Source organism: Colobus angolensis, unplaced genomic scaffold, assembly GCF_000951035.1.
Source record: "Colobus angolensis palliatus isolate OR3802 unplaced genomic scaffold, Cang.pa_1.0 Scaffold230, whole genome shotgun sequence".
Taxonomy (NCBI): Eukaryota; Metazoa; Chordata; class Mammalia; order Primates; family Cercopithecidae; genus Colobus; species Colobus angolensis.
In genome coordinates this window covers 3,983,214-4,007,041 of record NW_012115489.1, presented here as the reverse complement: position 1 = coordinate 4,007,041, position 23,828 = coordinate 3,983,214, and the positions used below count along the sequence as shown (strand labels likewise).

Here is a 23,828-nt window from a genome sequence, read left to right as displayed (position 1 = left end):
CAGGAAATGAAAGACAAATACCAGGGTAGGAGAGCGGGGTGGCCTTCAGGGCGGTGGGCAGGCCATGGGAGCTGCCTGGGCAGCCACAGGAGGGGACGCAGAAGACCCCACAGACCTTCCTGAGAGAAATCCTGAGGTGGGGTCTCCAGGAACATGGAGGGTTATGGAAGTCCATCTTAATAGGAAAAGCAAGGACATCCTCAGCCCACACTTGGTCACCCTTGCTTCGAACATGTGGGAGTTCCAGGGAATTTTCTCGGATCCTGATTGTGGGAGAAAAGCTTTTCAGGATCCCGTGCCCTACTCTATCCTTCCTTCCTAGGACAGGGACTGCTGTTAGCCTCTGAGCTCCCTGGCGACACCCCAGACCTTTCTCTCCAGCCAAGAGCCTGGCCAGCCTTCTCCAACATGCTCTCCCCACAGCGGCTACCCAAAAGCCAGGCACAGATTCCATCTCCCGGCCGGTCCAGTCCCTCCTCCTCAGAACAGCAACGGGGCCAGCTGCCAAGTGTCAGGGAGCAGGTGGAAGGAGGGCAAGGGGAAGAGAGGATACCGCAATGCGAGGGGGAGGGCAGGTGCTGCTCCCATCAGGCCTGGCCTGGACTGGCTGGGCACTGAGAACATCATGGACCTTGCCTCCAGCCCCAAGGGTTAGAGAAGGTCAGAGAAGAGCTATGGCCAGGGGGTCACGGCATCCCTACTGCACTCTGTCGTGAATGACACAGGGCTTGTGGGGTGGACCGATTGCATCAGCAGTGATGCTTTCCTACTGCTCCTGAGTCCATGCCCTCCACCAGGCAGCTTGGTAGTTCTCTCATGCTGGAGAAGAGCCCATATGTCACGTGGGGGCTGGCCCATTTCTTCCTCTCTTGAATCCAGAGATGACTGGGGTGTGGCAGTGCCAAGCCGAGGCCGCAAAAGGTCTTCCACCTTTACTCTTGTGCTTGTGCCCTCCCCCATCGTCAGGACAAGGGCATGCTCAGGTCAGCCCACTGGCCCAGGAGGAGGACAAGAAACACATGGAGCAGACACAAGCCACCTCATCAACCCAGCCAAGGTTATCCTGAATTAGCAGCCCTGACACATGTGAGCAAGTCCAGCCGACACCAGAAGATCCCACCTAGTCAAGCCCAGCCAAGATTCGCAGAGCTGCCAAGCTGACCACTCAAGGCACGTGAGGAATAAACATTCATTGCTGTATGCCATTGCAGTTTTGTGATTTTTGTTATGCAGCATTATTGTGGCCATGACAACAGGTACACATAGAGAGAAAACTGGACACCCAGGAGCCTACATAGGATACACTGTCTCTTACCCTGTCCTCTGAGCCCGAGCCTCCCAGGTCACCAGCTCCTCTGGGGTCCCTCCACTCTGCTGCTCTCTCACCTGTCAGATCCCTACTCCCCTGACCCTGTCATCATGTCACTCTTCTCCCCTTAGCCTCATCTGCTTCCCACCCAGAGGCAGGTGGTTCTACTCCCAGGCCTGCATCCCTGGGACATTGCATTTTTCTCTGGATAACACTTTCATGGAACAACAACTCATCAGCAACAGCTCTTCTAGCTTCAATTCAGCTGAAGATTTTGCTAAGATCACAATGATATTTATGGCTGGAGGGAATCCATCAAAATGGGCCGTAAAAGCAACTCCATGACATCTTGGGAAGCACTGGTCCCAACAGTATCAAAGGAAGAGGTGTTGAGGCGAGGGTGTCTGGGAGGTGAAGGACCCGCTTTCTACCATGTGGCTTTCTCTGGATTGCACTCATGTAAGGTTATGTGTCTAGGAGTGGATGATGATGATGATTACCATGATTCCTCTGGGAGAAAGGATCCTGGCCAGCAAAGCTTCCCAAAGACAGGAGATTGGGGCACAAAGTGAACCTCTCTAGTTTATTCATCTTTTATGATTACATTATGTGCTTAAAACTGCCTTGCACAAACCCCAAGTCTTGGCGAATGAATGCTGCACAAACAAAAGTAGAGTCAAGACTGGGACTAATTATAGGCTCTTGTATAAGTTAGATCATATTTCCCCCTTCTCTGGGGGCAGTGCTCATCTCACCTTTCCCTTAGTAAGTCCGTCATGGGGATCTGCCAGTGAACCAGCTGTCTCTGGGGTCAAGTGCATGCATAGCGAAGGGGCACAGCTCATGGTACAGAAGGAAGAAGTCCTGTTTCTCTGGTTCTCACCCAGATGCTCAGACCATCCTGACAGCATGTCCCCCGACCCCTGCACAGCCTTAGAAACACTGATTGTATTAGTGTCCGTTAGTACGGACCTGACCTCCGCAGAATCAGTAACACCTCCATAAGTGAATGAATAAGTTCTAGCTTTGTCCCCTTTATTCAAGTTTACTACAGATATTCCCCCTCTCTTAAAGCAAAAATGACAGTGACCTACCTCGGTAACACAAGTTCCTTTTAATCTGCTTATCTTGGAAAGCTTCATATTCATCCCCTTGAGCCGTCAACATTTACCAAAAGAGGATGGTCAGCTCCCCAAGTCGCCCACCCAAGTTACCTATCCATTCCACTGACACCACAAACGGCCCAAACAAGTCTCTTTTGGGAGAAATTTTTAGGAAAGGTGTGCAAGAATTCAGGGTCATCCACCCAAACTTCCAAAAGTATACTGTGTGGACAGTCTGCAGCTATAAAAATATACACATACAAAAGTACAGCTACAAAATCATGGGGCTCAGCTCCTTAACTCTGCATTATAAAAAGTAGGAATTTCACATTCGAGGTAAGCTCTGGGGAAGGGGCCGCATTATGATTATGATTCTGTGTTTGGTCTCCTTCCATCTTTATTTTCATGGACTAGTCAGAACACAGTGAGCCAGCCAGTGAGGAGTGGAAGGGGTTAATCCGAACAATCCACGGGTCAAGGTGGGAAATGTGAAGTTCAAGGGCACACAGTCATTCTGCTGTCAGGAAGAGCCTCATGAGTCATGGAAGGAGAGAAGTATTTTAATACTGCCCTGGGGGTTTCTTTCTCTCTCTCTCTCTCTCTTTAATGTACCATGAATCACAACACAGTCATTGAGCTATAGCAGAGAGGCTCTGGAATTTGCATTGATGTGTGATCTCTGGCAGCCGCTACATATTCAATGGACAAGGTCGGATGCTTCCTACACAGAGAATTCTGCTGGGTCAGCTCGCAGAGTGTCAGCAGGAAAGGCCACCCAGAGATGCCTGTCTTGGTTCTCAGTTTCTCATCAGTGTGTACTTTCTTTTTGGTGAGAGGAAACACACCTGGTCCCTGGGCCTCTGCATATAGCATCAGGCAGGATCTCAGGGCCCCTGGGATTCTCAGAATAGAAGGCTCTGTCCTTTGGGCAAGGCCAGCTGGTGTTACTTGGCTCCACAAGTGTTGATGTTTTTCCCATCCGCGGCATCTTCCACGAGAGCAATGTGGTAATCGGTGGACAGGGTGAAGTGAGAGATACAGCCCACAAGCCCTCTCATATATTGCCTGTTAGTGTGCAGAGCAATTTCCTTCATTCCACCTGCCAGGAAGCAAGAGGGAGATGAGGTGAGCCAAAGGGCAGGTGTCAGCAGGGCAAGGTCGGGGTTCCACTTTGGGGCACTTGAATGTCTGCTAATCAAGGCATCCCTCGATTCACAGGATACGTGAGGGCTGTGGGCCCCTTGAGCTGCTCGGTACCTCATTTCTCACTATTTTATAATTATCCTTGAAGGAACAGATTGACGTGGATCAGTTTGGTACACAATCAAAAGCTATAAATTCATTCCTCCTGTGTGATTTCTGGCCCAACTGACCACCTTGAGACCAAACAGTGTCTAGTAAATTTTGAAGTGTGGTATAATGTCAACAGAATGCAATGTGTAGTTAGAAGTGATGTCATCTTAAACCAAAAGAAATGCACTAATGTTGAATGCTTTCAATAGAAAATATCATATAGATAAAAATAACTTTTCATTTTTATGCATCTGCACTAGTAAATTAATTCTAATAAGCCATTTACAGAAATACTAGTCATTCTATTCTGCAAGGGGAAAGAAAACAGGTCCTGTTTTGTCAGAGAGAAGTCATGGAGCTATATTTAGCAGATTCCTGTTCTACAAACAAGAAAAGCCTGGTTTTCCTGGTGGATCTGTCCAGAGCATAAAAGCATCGAAGGGAGCCCTTCCTGCCCCCTCAGCCATGAGTCAGCTGTTTAGAAAATGAAAGAACAGAATATCTGGAGGGCTTCCTGATTTTCAGGTATTTGATCCAGCCAAGCGTGCAGACTTGGCACAGCAAATGGAAGACTAATAAGAAAAGCACTGGCCTAAGTTAGCTTCGGTCGAGGGTCGATCACTTACCCACATACAGAGCTCCATTGATGTTAAGCTGCCGCATCATGCCTGGGGATTTGCCCGTTCTGGCTCCATAGTCATCCACGGTTATCTTTCCTGACTGGCCATCCCTGCAAAACGCCGAAACAGAAAAGAACAAAAAACCTGGCATTTTTGGAGTTCGTTCAATCATTCATTCATTTCAATATAAATGTATTAAAGGGACCCGCTATGTGCCAGGCACTGTGCTAAATGATGGGGCTGCAGAAATCAAGGCAAAAGGCAAATTTTTGGCCCTCGGCAGCCTGCGGTCTACTGAGAAAGACAAAAAGTCACACTGTGAATGACAACACAGTGCCAGCACTCCACCACGAAGACCACAGGGTGCTGTGGAATTCCACCAGAGGAGCAGCACCTCACTTAGACTAGGGAGAGGACAGTTATTAGACAGATGGTCAGAAAAAGCTGCCCACAGGAGATTCTGGCCAAAATGAGTCTTGTAGCCCGGGTAGGTTAAGTCAAGTGAAGGAGAAGGTTATGCAAACAGAGGAAGCAACAACAGCAAAGAGAAAGAGCAGGGATTAGCACAGATGGAACTCACAAAACACTGGGGCTGGGAAAGAGGAAGCCCCAAGCAAATGGTCAACTGCTCGTAAGGAGTTGAGAATTTATCCTGAAGGTGACAGTGGGCCAGGGAAAACCTTTCAGGTGAAGCACAGGGGAGGAGAGCTGGTGGCGAGGCATGGGAAGCCATAGGGAGCTGGGATTCTAAGTATAATGAGAAGCCAACGAAGCAGTTTTTGTAGGTAGAGGATCATTCTATGGGAAGACTGGCTCGGAAGTTTTTAAAGGACCCACAGAGCCCTAAAGTGACTCTGAAGACAGGAAAAGGGAGGTGTTCATTGGTGACAAGGGCTTTGCAGTTTTCAAAGCTGTTTTTCAAACCTACTTCTTCGAGCAAATACATTTGCTTTTATAGCACTGGGGGGTGGACTCACTCAGGCCTCACTTCTTGATAGCACCTCCTCTAGAGCTTTAGAGAACTTCCTGTTGTTCTGTCCCCGTCTTTGAGACCACAAACTTCCCATTTGGGAAGTACTTTCTTAGAATCCTGTACCTGAATGCTGTGACAGGCAGTACCCACAACAGCTTGCCTTGCTTGCCCTGCCTTTTAAAAGAAATTACTCTAAAATATTCCATTTTTTTCTACTTACTCTAGTTCATAAAGTCTAAGAATTTTTCATTTTTTTATCTAAAATGAAGATATACCTTATAATCAATGGCATCTTAGATGTGAAAAAATGCGGTATCACCTTCTAACATAATAACATGCTTCTTTATCATGTTTATGATGTACTGTCTGTTGCTTACCATTAGAATGCAAGACCATGAGGCAAGGATGTTAATTTTCTTCAGTGAGGTATCTCCTATGTCTGGAATAATATAAGGCTCATCCCAGAAGATGAATGAACAAGGGAATCTGTGGAGCTTCAGCGTCCTCACCTGAGATGGGAATAGCTATGCCCATCTCCCAAGATTATTGTGGAGATCAGATGTTATGTGTACAAAGCACAGGGCATGATACCTAATATATATCTTGCTCTATAAAGACTGGTAAAGGAATGTGTTGCTATTGTTATCAATATCATTATCATATCATCATTTTTATCCATAAAATGAAGATTATAAAACCTAAGTCGCTGTGAATATTAACTGAGACAAAGTATGAAAAGTACCTGGCACCTGGAGATGTTCAATAAACTGGAATTTATTTTCTCTTTTCTGCTGGGATTAATGCCTGCAAGACCAGGATTCCCCAGAGCAAGACAGGGTCCAAAGCAAGGCCCCCTGGGCAATCTCCTTTTCACTGACACTTCTATCTCTAACCCTGGAGCCTGCCACAGAGAATTAAGGTATCCACTCAACCCTTCTTACGATAATTGATATCCATGGCCTTAACCCAGTTCCCCCTGATATCTGTTGTATCCTCCCTTCTAGGCCTGTCTGCTCACAACTCTCAGCATCTGCTGGAATCCTCCCATTCATCCAGTTCTGGGCTCAACTCCTTCTGTTCAGCCTCATTGCCACCTAAGACCCACCAGGAGACGTATCCATCATGCCAATAGGAAAAGCCAAGTCTGCTGAGTCATCTGCATGGTGCCCAGCTTGACACTGTGACATGTGAAATTCTTCCACTGCTTTATCCCTCCCAAACATCTGAAATCCTAGCTTTGGGTGGGTTTCGTCATGGGGTGGGAAGGAAAGGGCTTTGAGCTGGGATTCTAATCTTGGCTTTTCCCACAAACAGTTGTACAGTCTAGGGGAAGAGCACTTAACATCAGTTTCCTTAGATGTCTAGGAAGTGCCTGGTATCCTCACCAGTGTGTATCTTGATATACATAATCAAACCCCAACAACAACTGTGAAGGTTTAAAAATTATTCCACACTGTGTGAGTATTCTACCAATGGTCTCCACCCAAGGAAAGTGGGAGAAGGGTGCTGTTCCCTGATGTTCCCAGGGTGGGGATTTGTAGGGATCAAGTGTAGTTAGAGGTAAAGAGCTCAAGCATTTCATATTCCTTTAGATGTTTCCAGCCAAGCCCCTTTAAAGATGGGTAAGAGGGAGAAATGAAGAAGTTAGAAGCCATAGAGTTCGGAGTATTTTGGAGTTAATTTTTGACTTGTAGTCTAGAAACTATTTGAAATCCAAGCATGTGGATATTCATGATGGGAAAACATTTCTTTTTTCAGGAAGTTAGAGTTGGGACTTCATCAAAATCACCCTCGGTCTCAAGGGCTTTCTAGGCCACCTGGGAAGCTGAGAGGCACAGATTTGCCTCTGTATCCCCATTTCCTCTAGGGTTTCAAAGGCAGGCCCAGCAGCCAGGGTTTGGGGGCCCAGCGAAGCTCTCCCCATCGCAGCCTACATGGGAGCTGAGTAGGGAAGTAGTCATGGTAGGCACCATGTTTCCCAGGCCTCACTCATGACTTTACCCACTGGCTTCCCCAGAAAGGGTTATGATAAATTCTCAGGGAACCCCAACCAGAGCCTCGATTCAGCTTATCTTCTCCTGGGACCTTCATGTAACATGTGGGATTGACATTTCTAAGTTTCAGCCTGCTATTTGGTTTCTGAAAATATGTTGTTAGAAATATGGACAAAGGTATTAATAGTAAAACTATTATACAAAGAAGAGCAAAGGAATGATTCATCCAAAGTTAATCAGAAGTCAGGGTGGTAATTACCTCTGTGATGGGGAGATAAGTAATCGGGGCTGGGTGAAATACTGTCAGCTTCTAAGGTTTAGGTAATGTTATAAAAAAAAAGTGGCCGGGTGCAGTGGCTCATGCCTGTAATTCCAACACTTTGGGAGGTCAAAGGGGGAGAATCACTTGAGCCCAGGAGGTTGAGACCAGCGCTGGCAACATAGCAAGGCAGATGGTGCACACCTGTGGTCCCAGCTACTCAAGAGGCTGAGGTGGGAGGACTGCCTGAGCCTGGGAGTGCAAGCGAGGCTGCACTGAGCCATGATGACACCACTGTACTCCAGCCTAGGTGAAAGAGCGAGACCCTGCCTCAAAACAAATGAAACAAACAAACAAAAAAAGCCAGAGGGATGGGGGAGGATTGCCTGTACGATGACATTTGAAAGTCTTTTTTTTTTTTTTTTTTGAGATAGGATCTCACTGTCACCCAAGCTGGAGTGCAATGGCATGATCCTGCTATCTCCACCACCCAGGCTTAAGCGGCCCTCCCACCTCGGCCTCCATGTGCCACCACACCCAGCCAATTTCTGTATTTTGTAAAGACGGGGTTTCGCCATGTAACTCAGGCTGCTTTCAAACTCCTGAGCTCAGGCAATCCACCCACCTCGGCCTCCCAAAGTGCTGGGATTCCAGTTGTGAGCCACCATGCCCGGCCCAAACATTCTTTAAAGTCCACATACCCTGAACTCTCAAGGCTCCTCCAGTTCAGCCATCAAAAGGTTTCTTCTCCAGAAGGTTACTGCTTAGTGAAGGTTTGGGGGTTCAGTTTCCCTGGCCTGTTAGTGTCAGTGTAGGGCACAGTGGGAGTTAATAGAAACTTCCCTGAATGCCCTGGATCAGGGGTACTAGGATGCCAGGCAAAGTTGGGGAACAGGACAGTGGGACTACAAGGGAACTGGATACCACATCCCACCACTGCTCAGCTCTGGCTCTGGCTCATGCTGCAGGAGGGACTCACCTAACGGCCTTAACTCGGTGCCACCGACCATCGTTGAAGGAGCCATTCACCATGATGGATGCCACACCACTGCCCAGGTTATAGCTAAGGCGTTGGAGAAGAAGAAGAGAACAGAATAAAACACTGAGGCACAGGCAGACACGGTTCATAGATGATTCTCAGGGCAAAAGTTCTTTGCAACTCAGAGTGCAGTTTTCTTAACAGAAAACAAGAGTGTTATAAAAGTTGGTGGGTTTCCAGGCTGGTTCATGTAATTAAAAATTATCAGACATTTAAATTATGGTAAAATATACATAACATAACCATGGCCATCGTAACCATTTTTAAGCATACAGTGCTGTAGCATTAAGTACATATTCATATCGTTGGGCTGGCAATCTCCAAAACTCATCTTACAAAACAAAAGCATTGCATTAAATAATAACCCCTCATTCTTCCCTCCCCTCAGCCCCTGACAACTAGCCTTCTACTTTCTGACTCTATGGATTTGATTCTTCTTCATACCTCATATGAGAGGCATCATAGAGTATTTGTCTTTTTGGGACTGTGTGACTGGCTTACTTCACTTAGCATAATGTTATCAAGATTGTTTTTTAAAGCCCTCATGTAAGGCAACATCAGTACTAGAGTATCAGGAATAACAAGAAGGGCTTTATCATGTGTAATGTTTTACACTGTGTTACGATGATGGTCTGCCCACTCCCTCCACCCGCCAAATTCATGTCTACCCAGAGCCTCAGAATGTGACCTTATCTGAAAATAGGGTCTTTGCAGATTCATTAGTTAAGACAAAGTCATACTGGATTAGGGCAGCCATGGATCCAATATGACCGGTATCTTTATGAGAAGAGATTTGGACACGGAGCCAGAGACACACAGAGACAGGGAACACCACGGGAAGATGAAGGCAGGGCCTGCAGTGGGGGCATCTCCAAGCCAAGGAACGCCAAAGGCTGCCAGCCACCACCAGAACCTGGGGGACAGGCATGGAGCCGATTCTCTCTGAGACCCTCTAGAAGAAGCGAACCCTAGCACTGCATGATGGATTTCCAGCCTTCAGAACCTCGAGAGAGCCCATTTCTATTGTTTTAAGCCACCTAATTTATGGTCATTACCAGAGCCCTAAGAAATGAATACATCTGTTTTCATTTTTTTTTTTTTAAACTGAACATTGAAGAGTAGGGTGAGCTCCAGAGAGATTAAGGGAATTTGCCTAAAATCACAAACCTAATGTAGAACTTGAACTTGGTGTATCCTCTCTCCTCATCCCATTTAACTCTGCTATCAGGTTTCCCTAGTGGCTTCCTATTTTCTATTTCAGTTCCCAGACACCCTGATACCGTAAGGGTTTCAGAAAACATGAACGTGTCATTACCAGAGAGAAATATCGCCCTTAATCCAGTGTTCATTCAATTATTCTAATTAAATTTAATTCGACAAATATTTAGTGAGTGACTACTCTAGACTGGGCACTGGGCCAACTGCCCAGACATTTCCTGGATAACACAACAAAGCCTAGGCCATCAAGCTTTTGAAGGGAAGTATGTTCCACCTGGGATACTCCCTCCTCATTTTGTAAGAGGACATATAACTCCTTCACCTCATTGCCCAAGATAGAGGGATGTCAAGAGAAAACCTGGATGAGTTACCAGGTACTCGCATGTACTCATTCTGGGAAAACAGCAAGAATAGGAAGTGCTTGGCTTTCTGCAGAGAAAGCACCATATGTCATTCCTTCGATAATGGAGGCTCAAAGAACTCACCCAGCCCATTGACATTTAACCAAGAATAGGACTTGGGGTGACTCAACAAACACTGGGACAAAGCTGCCACTCTGACCCTGAAAAGTCCACTGTTTTCTAATGAATTTTCCCACATCAAGTATCTCCCTGTATAAAGCAGTCTGGCGGTGGAATTTTGAGATTTCATGATTTGGTGGCTAAATACTTCTTGAATGAATAGGAAGTAGGGCGAGTTGCTGGTGGGCAGAAACTTAGCTGAATTACTATCTATGGCCATTCTGAGAGGCGGCATGGGGTGATAGAAAGAGCACGGACACTCACATTCAATGGACATGGCTTGATCCCCAGACTCGCTAGTTAATAACTCTGTGTTAATAGCTCTTGGGCAACTTGTTTCATTTCTCTGAACCTAAATATTCTCATCTGTCAAACAGGGATAATAATTCCTTCCCTGAAGAATCCTAGGGAATGCTAAGTAACATGACATATGTAGGAAGCACTGCACACCATAGCAGCCAAACAAATAATCCCGCCACTCCAAACAGAGGCAGCACTTAGTGCAGCTTGGATATGGGGTTGACGATGCACCCCAAGGAACTGGTAGGAAGGAGAAAGTTGCCACCAAGGCTTGAATGTGCCACATCTCTCCTAGAAGACTAGCCATGTGGGAAAGTAAGCCAACAAGCTGTCAATATATAACCAAAGCAGTCCGGAACACCCAGATCTCAGAATCAAGGTGACCTGGCTGTGTAAGTGCAGGGAGGCTGGATTGCAACATGATTGTGGTGCAGTGAATGAAAACCTTTTCAGTTGTCTAAGAGCCCATCTAGACAAAGGATGCATGCACTTCCTTCTGTTCTCCAACCCGACAACTCTCCTGTTCAGGCCAAGAGCCAGAATGTGCTCTAGGGAGTTAACTGTGAATCTGGCAGGTGGGAATCCAGCCATCACTGCGGGAGGGGTCAACTCAGTTGGCTTCTCCATGGCCTGGTTCCCCAACCCCCCAATTCCATCTGACTTCAGACCCTCCAAAGAACCTCCCACTTCTCCTGACATGCTGATACTCACCCTGAAAAAGCTCCCTCATGTATAAATCATAAATGACCAAGAATAGTGGTTACCTTCACTGGGAGAAGAATGAGGGAGCATTTTTGGGTGGTGGACATGTTCTATATCTTGTTCTGGGTGATAGCGAATCAGGGTTTACATATTCTAAATGTGTCAAGCTCTACACTGAACAAGCATGCATGGCAGGCAGGCATGCCTCAGTATAAAAATGTAGCAACAGATATAAGAATGTTTATGTCTAACTTCTCTACCCATGTCTTGGGAACCTGGCTGCCATGATGGATTATTCTGAGCCACTCATCTTGGTGTGCAGTAGAGGCTGTGAGCCAGAGCACCAAGGTGGGCCACTCGGAAATACCTTCAGGTGAGGCCTTTTGGAAACCACTCGGCCACCTTCCTGTTTTCCTGTGGTGACACTTTTAATCATGTCCCCTTTAAACTGTAGCACAAGGCACTTTACTAATGTCAAGTCTCTTCCCCCTCTTCATTGCATGAAGATGTGATGAGGGGAAACTAAGTGGGCAATGTTCAGTGTGAACGGTCAAGCAATGTTCACAAACCCCACCGGTGGTAGGTTTTACGCCCCACGTACAATCACAAAACAAAATGAAACAAAACAAAAACAAAACAGAAAACAGAAAAACACACTCATTTTCACCGAGCACTTTGATTTCCTTTTTTTCTGCTAAATCTTGCACCAAAACTATAAATATATATACATACATACATTTTTAGAATCTCATCACTTTTCCCTATTCTCTGGCAGAAAGGCTTTGAGCACTAAATTAGCCAAAGAACCAGCATTTAGGTGAAGAAAGTCATGAAAGTTGAGACTGCATTTTATTATCTTAGGATTCCTCTTCATCTGCTTTGAGCCTGGATCAAACACTGAAATCTCAAGAACAATTTGTCTGCTCTGTAGAAAGATTCACTCTCCAGACTGCACAGATCTGTGCTCCTCAGGGGCAGGGCCCATGACTTATTAAAAATAACAGTAACAATAATAAAAATAAGAACTACGTTTTAATAATAACTACATGTTATCTCTCTGAGGTAAAGGCTTCTAAGACTCAGAAAATGCTTGAGCAAGGATCATAATTTTTCTCATCATTATCATTAATTAGCTATGTAGGAAGCACTGCACGTCATAGCAGCCAAACGAAGAATCCCACCCCTCCTAACAGCGGCAGCACTGAGTGCGGCCTGGACACTAACAGCGCCAGCACTTAGTGCGGCCTGGACACCCCTCCTAACAGCGGCAGCACTGAGTGCGGCCTGGATACAGCGTTGACAATGCACACCAAGGAACTGGTAGGAAGGAGAAAGTTGTCCCGCATTGAACCCCTTACATAAATTCATTCATTTAATCTTTACAGCGAACCCTGTTGTTTTGCAAGAAAGGGACAGAGGCTGAGATTTAGGTAACTTGCATGAGCCCACATAGGGGATCAGGCATGTGTGATTCCAAAGCCACTTCAGACCCTGTTTCTCAGGGTATGGGTCCTGGAACCACCCGGGTGCTTGTTTCTAATCAGACCCCGGTGCCCACCAATTGCATCAGAATCTCAGGGGGCAAGCCTGGGAATCTACCTTTGAAACAAGCTCCCCAGTGATTCACTGTATGCTGACATCTTCAAACTACTGGCCTACAGTGGAATTCCTCTCTGTCCCCAGCCCGCTGGGACACTTCCCTACATCAGCATCGGGGGCATTGCTGTGGTGGGATAATAGCCCAGATGGAGGACGAACAGAGCGGCAGTGATGGGGCGGCTCCAGGACCAGAGCAGGCACAGAAGTCAGCCTCAGCCTGGGCTCAGCAGTGAACAGAACGGCAGTGATGGGGCGGCTCCAGGACCAGAGCAGGCACAGAAGTCAGCCTCAGCCTGGGCTCAGCAGTGTATCTTACACAGATCACAATCAGAACTCCAGGATTAGAAGAAAAACAGAGGGCCAATTTTCAGAATCCTGAGAAAGAAATGGTAACAAGAAATATGTCCAGGATAAAGTAGAGCTGTTTGAAGGATGCTAAGCAGGTGGGAGAGGGGACGGGGCTCTCCAGGGCTTGGCGTGGGAGCTGGTGGGAGCTGTTTCCCTGCTGGGGTAGAGTGGGTGGTGAATAGGTTCAGCAGGCAGTTTAGGGGGAAGTTGGACCATCCCACCCACAGCTGAGCTACTGTTTCAGTTCTCTTTTCTGGGCACAATCAAGTACTTGAGGCCTTGATGAGGTTAACCACAGGAAAACCACAAGAAAATGGCTTCAAGGCAGCCAGCCTGAAATAGGGTGTGAAGAACTCTGTGTTCAACCTCTGGGCCAGCAATGGGTGGGAGGCTATGGAGGACAGGAAGGCGGAGATGGTGAGAAGCTGTCTCTCACCTACCAGCTTCCAGCCTCAACTACACATGACTCTCCAAAGTCCCCAACAATCATGGGACTGCGTCACTTAGCATGCTCTCCTATTTAGGCAGTAGCATGACACTGGACAAGTGACATTGCCTCTCAAAATGCCTTTTATTCAAATGGAAAGATTTCTGTTATCCCACTTGGGCTGTCAGTAATCTTAGGACAGGACCAACAGAAGCCCCAGAAATAAGTCTTCAACTTCTCCCTTGTTTAGTGAGTCCTCCTTTGTCTATTTCAATTCAATTACTTTCATATCATTTAGCGGCCACTCGAGCTAGTCATCAGAGGGTGAATTAAGAAGTACAAGCCTGAGAAATGCCTCCCCCATGGAGCTCAAAGCTTTGAGGGTATCAGAATTGTCTGGGGAAACAGTTACCACACAGATTGCTGGACCCCACCCCTAGAGTGTTTCTGGTTCAGTAGCTCAGGGTGGAGCCTGAGAATGTGGATTTCTAACAAGTTCCCAGGTGATGCTGAGGCTGCTGGTCTAGAGACCACACTTGGAAAGCCACTGTCTAGAGGAGCGATTTCTAACCTCGTGTGAGGATGTGCCATGACAATCTCTAGAGAAGTGTTTTCATGTTACAGGAGACAGGCCCTGCCCCTTGAAAGCTCAGCTTTCACCCAATCTGGTAAGAAGGGTAGGGAGAAATCATTCAGGTAATTCTTTGACTACTTCATAGCTATGTATTTGACACATTTGAAAACAGTCTAAATTCACTTAAAAGAGGGAAGAACTTCTGGCACCGCCTTATCGGTAACACCCAAGAAGCATTTACAAAACTCTCATGTTGGCTGGATCCACTGAGACACGAATCTGTGCTTTGTTCCTTGGGCAGCAGGAGATTTGAAAGCGGGGATTCTCCTTCCCACAGCTATACAGCTAACAGGGAGCCGAGTCAGAATTTAAAGTCAGGGCTCCTGGAGCTTAGGTTTTAGACCTCCCTGAGCTGGTGAGTCTTAGGCTGAGTACTCGCTTCCATGCTTGGCCTTCATGCTTAGCAGTATCCAAGTCCTCTTTCTGCCCCTTCCTAATTTATGAGTAGGAAGCATGCAGCAGTAACACACTCGAACAAGGGCACAGAATTGTTCCTCATAGGGGTAGATGGTCAATTCCTAAGGCTCTGCCATGCAGTTCCTATTGAAGCTACTCAAGTGTGCCACTGTAGCATGAACATGGCCATAGACAATATATAAATGAAAGAGTACAAGCCAGGCACAGTGGCTGATGCCTGTAATCCCAGCACTTTGCGAGGCCAAGGCGAGTAGATCACCTGAGGTCAGGGTTTGAGACCAGCCTGGCCAACATGGTGAAACCCCATCTGTACAAAAAATACAAAAATCAGCCAGGCATGGTGGCATGTGCTGTAATCCCAGCTACTAGGGAGGCAGAGATAAGAGAATCACTTGAACCCGGGAGGCAGAGGTTGCAGTGAGCTGAGATTGCACCACTGCACTCCAGCCTGGGGGAAAAGAGCAAGACTCTGTCTTAAAAAAAAAAAAAAAAAAAAAAACTCCTGTTGGAACACTGGGGGACTCTTGGTTTTTATTTTTTTGTTTTTTGTTTTTTTTTGAGATGGAGTCTTGCTCTGTCACCCAGGCTGGAGTGTAGAGACGCGATCTCGGCTCACTGCAACACCTGCCTCCTGGGTTCAAGCCATTTTCCTGCCTCAGCCTCCCTAGCAGCTGGGATTACAGGCACCTGCCACCACACCCAGCTAATTTTTGTATTTTTTAGTAGAGACGGGGTTTCTCCATGTTGCTCAGGCTGGTCTCAAACTTCTGACCTCAAGTGATCTGCCCGCCTCGGCCTCCCAAAGTGCTGAGATTACAGGCATGAGCCACTGCACCCGGCCCCAGCAAGACTTTATTTACAAAAAAGAGTGGTGGGTCAGATTTGGCCTTCAGGCCATAGTTTGCTGACTGCTGCTGTATAAGATGAATGTTGGAAAGAAAGACCGGGAGCTTCCAATAAGCCTTGAAGCTTCAGGCTTCAGCCAGTTCCAGCAGACTGTGTTCTGGCTCCCTTCTGAATCACTCTGCTTGGCATGATCTGCAATGTCTGAGAAAATCGCAAGGTGCTGCTGAAGGCAGCTGGAGAGTGGGTTACCTGAACACGAGGGCTCCATCCCGAAGGCCCAAGGAAATGAAGTCGCTATTGGGCCTCATGGGGCTGTCTCCCCTCCACAGCAAAAGGCCATCCTTGGCAGTTGTCTTAAACCTCATGAACACATTTGATCTTGATCCTGACACCCTGGAGGAAATACACAAACAAGTCCACCAAATCAACTACCAACATCTGTTTCCGAGTAATTCCAGTTTTGCCTGCCAGCCCTGAGGAACCAGACGTAGGATAATCTGGCACTTTCTGGTGTTTACTTCATCACCCTGAGTCGCACCACGGATCTAAAGGTCTGGACTGCTCACTCAGCAGCAGTCCCTCCCCAAGCACTGTGAACCCCACCACAGAGCATTTGCTGAGTGACAGATTAGCAAGACTATGGCCAATGTCACAGTTCAGGCTGCACCCCGTACACACCTCATTCTTTTCTCTTTCCTGTTTTGCTACTCAAGGGCCCCGTTCCCCAACAGAAAGTGTGCTTCCTAATTACCAAGAGGCTCAAATTGGCAGCCACTCTAGGCTAGGACCACGGCTGTGGATGGCCAGCTCTGGCCGGTGAGTCACTTGGGGACAAGGCCTAGACAGGGAAAATACCCAAGTGATGGCATCTCAGACAAGGAACATGGCCTGACAGTGAATGGTCTGGAGTGGTGTTGAGGCAGAGTCAGGGTGGAGAAGAACAGGAAGCTTCAAGGAAAGGAGGGGTGCTCAGGCTAGGCCGGCTCCATGCTCTACATCCATGGCTGAGTTCACAGGCTGACGTGCTCTTAGCAATGCTTAAGAATAGACTAGTTCAGAAATTCATTCTTATTAGCGTGATCAGTGTTTCATCTTGCACAGGGAAAAGAGGAAGGCTGAGGTCCTTGAATCAAGGGTGAGATAGGAGGAAACATAATTTAATATTGCTACTAGCGTAATGTTATCAGAAAAGTTTCTTTGTCCATTCTCCAGTCACTTGAGCCATCCCTCTGTCTGTCCCACACACCTGGGTCTGTGTCTGCAGAGTGTCCTCAATCGTGAACAGTCGAGGGGTCTATTGTCTATGCTTCCCAGAGCCTGAGCTCGTCAGGAAGAGACCAAGTTTGCATTCCCCATGCAGGGCCTCAGCACGGCGAGGGAGGAGCGAGGTCCCCCAGGCCAGGTGCAGCACAATCAAGCACTGACCCATTCCCTAAAGACCTGCTTAGGCTGGGCGCGGTGGCTCAAGCCTGTAATCCCAGCACTTTGGGAGGCTGAGACGGGTGGATCACGAGGTCAGGAGATCGCAGACCATCCTGGCTAACACGGTGAAACCCCGTCTCTACTAAAAAATACAAAAAAACTAGCTGGGCGAGGTGGCGGGTGCCTGTAGTCTCAGCTACTCTGGAGGCTGAGGCAGGAGAATAGCGTGAACCCGGGAGGTGGAGCTTGCAGTGAGCTGAGATCCAGCCACTGCACTCCAGCCTGGGCGACAGAGCAAGACTCCGTCTCAAAAAAAAAAAAAAAAAAGACCCGCTTAGCCTAGACTTTCGCTCGGGTTCCTTCCCTCTCCCATTTGCCTTGCGTATATTGATTGGTTACAAGCCAGTCAAGAAGTTCCCATTTCTCTTGCCAGTGATTGATTTAGGGGCAGGCATGTGGCAGCACAGAAGAGACACAATCGTATCCCTTTAGTCCAGTGAGATACAATTCTGGGAAGAATTCCTTCTCTTTTAAAGTCACATGAGAAAAAAAGTCTTTTTAACTTCCACTGGATATAGTCAGAGTCATCTTCTGTGCAGCTTATAGGCAGCTGGGGAGTGGCCGCTGGAGAAGATGCTGAGGACAACAAGCAAGAAATAGGGGTGAGACTGGAATCTTTGAGGGTACAGCTGCTTCTCTTAATCGATCAACCCAAGATCCAGTGTAAGTCTGGACACCTTGTGATATGAAATAGTAAATATCCCTCATGCGCAAGACATTTTAAGCTGAACTTTCTGTTACTTTGCACCAAAGGTATCTGACTGGAATAGATCCTGAACTTGACTTTTACCTGCAGCCTCACATACATGCATTTGTACTGTCATATACACACATACACACACACACGCATGTGTACACACACATACACACACACTATGGCACTCAAGGTAGCTGTGGTTTTGGGCCTCATGTCTCTTGCTCTCATGAATCCCCTCTACTCCCCCAAACCACCTGGTAATCTCTCACTAACCCTCAGAGACTGAACGCTTGGGCCCCTTTCACCCTGTCACTGTTTTCTAGGGACTGAATGACCTTCCATTTTTGGAGAGAAAGGGCTGAAGAAGGACAGTCTCTCTTGGCTGGGAATCCATTTTACCTAAGTCCCCATGCCAAGACAACATAGATAAACACAACCTGGCATTAGAGAAGTGAAGCAGTGTCTGCCTGGGGTGTGCTGGGAGTTACCAGGGACATCCAGTGCCCTAGGAGAATTCCTCCCAACCACTTCTGTTCCCTGACAAGTCACCAAACTCCACCCTAAGAACTGGATGCCTTTTGTTTAAAGATTTGCCCTTGTGTGTTAAGATGCAGTCAATCTGAAGAGGCAGGGAAACCCCAGAATGACTGTGTGGGGAGCAGAAAGGGGAATAGCACACTAGCAACCACAAAGAACTGGGGGAAGGGAAAGAAAGAGATAAGGGGCAAACTGAAAGTGCCAAAGACAAGCTTGACCGAGTTGAGGATTTTGCCATGTCAAAGGCTATTCCAAACCAAGAGCAAGGACTCCAGGACAGGGCTGGGACTTCTGCCACCAGGGGTGAGATGCCATGGCTGTGCCTTGGGCATTTCCCTGTATCCACATGAAGAGAGCTGAGAAGCCTCTCACTGAACTGGCCAGAGCCTGAAGGGGACAAGAGACCTTTGCTGATGAAGATGCAGGGTAGGTATGGACCCAGCAGGGAACCGGCTTGAATCTGTCTGTCCTTCCGCTGCTGGCCCAGGTCGGAGCTGCACAGGCCGGCCACGGCACAGCGTGGAACTGCCCTTCTCAGAGAATCACAGTCATCACTGAGGCTTCAGGAACATCACATTCTCACTGCTTCTCAAAGCCTGAATACTGGAAATTCTGGGACCAGTCAAGTTGCTCTCTCCAGGCCCTTTGACCAGAAAAATACTGGATTGTTTGTAACAGGGTTATTTGAAAGGCCAATTTCTCAAGTTTAGTTTGCTTTTTGTTTTATTTTGCTCTAGTTTCTATGTTTATTTCATGTTGTGTGTGTTTTTCCCCTGAGGGCAGGGCTGAATGGTCTTCTTTGAGAATTATCTTCTGGCATGAAATATAAGAAAAAGCTCTGAGAAAGATATAGAGAAAAATTTACCCCCAGAAAGCTGAGGAAGGTGCCTGTTGAAGCTTATTACCTCTTCAAGATATCTGGGTTGTCATACGTCAGGTAACTGCGGCCGATAAACTGCGGGATCTCAATGGCTTCTACGATTGCTGGGACAGAACAGAAAAAGGAGGTTACATAGTATGTGGTTCTCTTGGCTCCTGCACTCACACATACAGCAGGAAAACACCCAGCTCCTGGAAATAGGATGTTTAACAATTCATCAACCCCTTCCCTTTGGCCGCACGCATATTCACAGTTGCCCAGCCCCATGGCCTGGGGTTGGCTTCTCCCCGACTTTTCCCTTCTGGGGAAGTCTTGTCCCTGCCATTGGCCTCAACGCTGCTGAGAAGGCCTCACGATGTGCTGAAACTTGAACTGTTCCCAATTATTCTTGGAAGCCAAAGAGCAGGTCTTGGGCCATGTGGGGAGCAGCTGGGGATAACCCCAGATGTTCTCCTAGGGAGGCAGAGAAAACAAATCCCTAAGTAAGGCCCACTAGGATTCTTGAAAGTTAATTTGCTGCAGAACCCTTTAAGCGAGGACTTCGAGAGACTCTAAAGCACTATGAATGAGGCTTGGACTCCTGCATTTCCGATCACTTTCCAGTGTATTTCACAAGATCTTTTGTTTTGAAAAGGAGTTTCGCTCTTGTTGCCCAGGCTGGAGTGCAATGGCACGATCTTGGCTCACTGCAACTTCCACCTCCTGAGTTCAAGCAATCCTCCTGCCTCAGCCTCTCAAGTAGCTGGGATTACAGGCACCCACCACCAAGCCTGGCTAATTTTTGTACTTTTGGTAGAGACGGGGTTTCACCATGTTGGCCAGGCTGGTCTCGAACTCCTGACCTTAGGTGATCCACCTGCCTTGGCCTCCTAAAGTGCTGGGATTACAGGCATGGCCACTGTGCCTGGTCTATTTCACAAGATCTTCACTACAATCTCATGAAGTAGCAGTTAGTATGGGGGAAGGGAAGGGTTGGTTATTCTCACTTTACAGAAGAGAAGGTGAGGAGTAGAAAGCATGGAGGATTTGCCTGAGATCACGTAGTTAAGAGAGCACTAGGCCTTGAACCTGACCGTCTCTTCTTAATTCTGGCTTCCGGCCCCCTCTCAGCTTTCCAATATTTTAGAAATACATTTTCTTCCTCCCAAACTCTCATTACTTTGTTTTCCTGAGGAATTACCCTTTTACACATAGTTAGCAGAAGAAGAGTTTAAGTAGCTGTGTGTGGTGTCACGAACCGGGGATGAGGCTAGGGGATTTCTGCTAGAGAAATAACAGCAATATCTCTTTCCTCTTTGGAAAGATACAGAAATGGTGGTTTAAGGAAATTAAGGTAGAATAAATCTCAAATTCAAAGAAATGTACAAAATGAGGGTGAATAAGAAGGTTTATAAAACACGTTATAGTTTCACGAAAATACGTGGTTGGTGCAAAGAAGACACTGAACGAGGAACTCTCCACCCCGGAGAGGAAATGTAGAATTATTTGATACTACGAACAATCGTACAGATTAACCTTCAAACATAAAAAAAGAGCAAAAACAGCAAAGCCGATGACAATGGGCCCCCAAGTAGAAGTCTCTATGTTGGCAGCTTCCCAGAGCCTTTCATAAAAACTAAAAAAGAAAAGAAGAGAGGAAAGAAAACAAGAAAAGCAAAGGATGAAAAAGAAAATTTAAAAGAAAATTTTGGAGGTAACTACCGAAGAAATTGCTCTGTGGTTCTCGGAAGCAGCACAGCCCTGGACAAAGGCCTAAGGCTGCAAGGACTTAACAGGGCCAGAGGTGAAGGGCTCTTGTCACTTACAGTTCAGGGCTACACCCCCAGCCATTCCCTTCTGACTAAGGGAGGTAGGAGGAAGAGGTAACAAGGAAGGAAAACAGGGAGGAAAAGAGAGTGGGAGGCAAAATGGCAAGAGGATGGGAAAGGAGCCGAGTAGGAAAACAGGTGGGATGAATGAGAAAGAAGGGACACTGCAGCAAGAAGAGAAGAAAGTGCCGAGGAAGACAACCGGGAGAGAAGGACCGGGAAAGAAAGGACGGGAAACAGAAAAGGAAAGAAGGCAGCGCCGGAAAAGGAGGGGAGGGAATGGACCCAGAGGAATAGACAGAAATGTCAGGGAGGAGGAGGACTGGGCAGCAGGTAGGAGTGCAAAAATGGAGGAGGTGGAAGGAAGTTCTCAGCTGGGGCAGCGGGCCCCTCATTCAGGACACCATGGCTGGGAAGAGAGAAGCAGAGAAGATGCAAGCTGAGCCGCGGGGGAGGCCTTCCTGGAGCTAAACGGAACCAAGGAGTCCCTGGTGGGTTCGGCTCACCCCCAGAGGGGAGAGGTACAGCCAGGGCCAGTCCCTGCTGTTGTTGGCCGTGGCGGTGGGCCTGTGGCCAACAGCCTTCTTTCCCCTGAACTCCTTGCAAGGGTCAGGAGGTGCCTGCCACACATCAGCTCTGCACACGAGCTTCCGAGGGGATCTGTGGGCGCCCCTAGCAGCTGCCGGCTCAGCCCCCAGCTCAGGAGAGAATGTCCTCTGGCCGGCCGGTGGGAAGGCTTCCCACCATGCGTAGGCATGTCCCAGCTCCCACACCACTCACCCTGGGTCCCCCTGCATGCAGTTGGCTTGCCCTGGCAGGCCCTGGCCCCAGCCAAGAGCGCTCTCGCAGTCTCTCATAGGACTTACTGTACTTACTATTGAGGCAGTAGTTCCCACACTCTGACCGGTGCCAGCATGAAAGAGAACAGGGAGAATCAGCCTTTCACAGTCCTTGTCAAATCCCAATTACTTTGGTTGCAGATCACTTGAAGCCAGCCTTGTTTCTCTCACAAAGCTCTGCCCGAGGGTCCAGAACGTCCTCTTAGGGAATGTGAATATGAGCCCCGCGGGGAACCACTGGAAATCTCTCCTCAGCATGATTGGCACCCAGCCACCCGCCTCCCCGCCTCAGCTCGGCTTAATGAAGGTGGGGGTGGCAGTGGACCAAGAAGATGTTTGAAATCAGCTGTCTGACACTTCTGAGGCTCCCTCACCTTCCACCGACAATCTGCATTTCTTTTAAATCTAGAGACACAGCTCCTTGCTCAAGAGTTACTTACCTTGTCAATGATTATTACTTTTCTTGGCTCTAGGCTGCGTGTGAAAAAGGAATGATAAGCCAGCTAGCTGCCTCTTCTCTCTCCCTAGTGGAAAATATCACCCTCATTCCCACCCCATCTCCACTTGCAAGATTCCAGACCCCTGGTTATTTTGTGATTAACAAAGGCAGAGGCACCCTCGAGAAACACTGCAGAATAAAAAAATGGTCAAACTATGCTTCACTTAAGTGACTATATACAGGAACAAATAATCACATCCAAAATCATCACAGCTTGAAGTGACCATTGAGCCCTTTCTGGCTCTTTGTAGTTGGTTTAAATGTTGTAAACATTATTATTATTATTATTATTATTATTTTGAGACAGAGTCTTGCTCTGTTGCCCAGGCTGGAGTGCAGTGGCGTGACCTCGGCTCACTGCAACCTCTGCCTCCAGGGTTCTAGCCATTCTCCTGCCTCAGCCTTCTGAGTAGCTGGGACTATAGGCATGTGCCATCATGCCCGGCTAATTTTTGTATTTTTAGTAGAATTGGGGTTTCGCCATGTTAGCCAGGCTGGTCTCGACCTCCTGACCTCAGGTGATCCACCTGCCTGGGCCTCCCAAAGTGCCGGGATTACAGGTTTGAGCCAGTGGGCCTGGCCAACATGATTATATTTTAACCTAACCCTATACCTAATTTTTTTGCTTTTATTGAAAAAAATGTAATTGACACATAATAATTGTACATATTCATGGGGTACATAGTGATGTTTTGATACGTATATAGTGATCAGATCATGGTAATTAGTGTATCCATCCCATCTCAAAATGTATCATTTCTTTGTGCTGGGAACACTCAATGTCCTCCTGCTAGTTATTTGAAACTATTTATTATTGTCAACTATAGTCATCCTATAGTGCTTCGGAACACCAGAACTTATTTCTCCTACCTCCCTGTAATTTTTTATCCTTTAACAAATCTCTTCCTATTCCCCACTTCTCTCTACCATTTCCAGTATACTTAATTTTTTCTACCTTGCCTTTTTTCTGTGGCAATAGCCTTACTGATTAGTTGAAATGTGTTTTTTTCATTTTCTTACATTTATACCTAAAAGCCTGTGCCATCTGGTGACACACACACACACACACACACAGAAACACCCCAGTGGACAGCAGCCTCCAAGCCAGAAGCCCTGCAGTCAAGGCAAAGCAAAATTTCCATTTGAGGAACTTGGAATTCCCAATAGACTATAAAGAGTTGGTCAGGTGTGGTGGCTCATGCCTATAATCCCAGCACTTTGGGAGGCCCAGGCAGGTGGATCACCTGAGGTCAGGAGTTCGAGACCAGCCTGGCCAACATGGTGAAACCCTGTCTCAACTAAAAATACAAAAATTAGCCCGGTGTGGCAGGGCATGCCTGTCATCTCAGCTACTCGTGAGGCTGAGGCAGGAGAATCGTTTGAACCTGGGAGGCAGAGGCTGTAGTGAGCCGAGATCACGCCACTGCACTCCAGCCTGGGGTGACAGAGTTAGACTCCACCTCAAAAAAAAAAAATCATAATTG

The 23,828-nt window shown here is 47.3% G+C and overlaps 1 protein-coding gene across 5 annotated transcripts in view; it reads right to left on the bottom strand.

Moving 5' to 3' along the window:
• Positions 1 to 2,330: 2,330 nt before the first annotated feature.
• EGFLAM (EGF-like, fibronectin type III and laminin G domains) overlaps positions 2,331 to 23,828 on the bottom strand; it is a 199,156-nt gene continuing 177,658 nt past the window's right edge. For 3 of the 5 annotated variants that reach the window (XM_011944387.1, XM_011944388.1, XM_011944389.1), the window contains 5 exons: positions 19,224 to 19,302; positions 15,852 to 15,995; positions 8,531 to 8,614; positions 4,332 to 4,435; positions 2,331 to 3,511 (listed from right to left, as the gene is read on the bottom strand). In XM_011944387.1, the coding sequence (XP_011799777.1) occupies positions 3,357 to 3,511; positions 4,332 to 4,435; positions 8,531 to 8,614; positions 15,852 to 15,995; positions 19,224 to 19,302 (566 nt within the window). In that variant the 3' untranslated portion in view covers positions 2,331 to 3,356. Of the gene's footprint in view, positions 3,512 to 4,331; positions 4,436 to 8,530; positions 8,615 to 15,851; positions 15,996 to 19,183; positions 19,303 to 21,881; positions 22,014 to 23,828 lie in introns of those variants that run through there. The other 2 variants (XM_011944386.1, XM_011944390.1) reach the window with 2 other exon arrangements.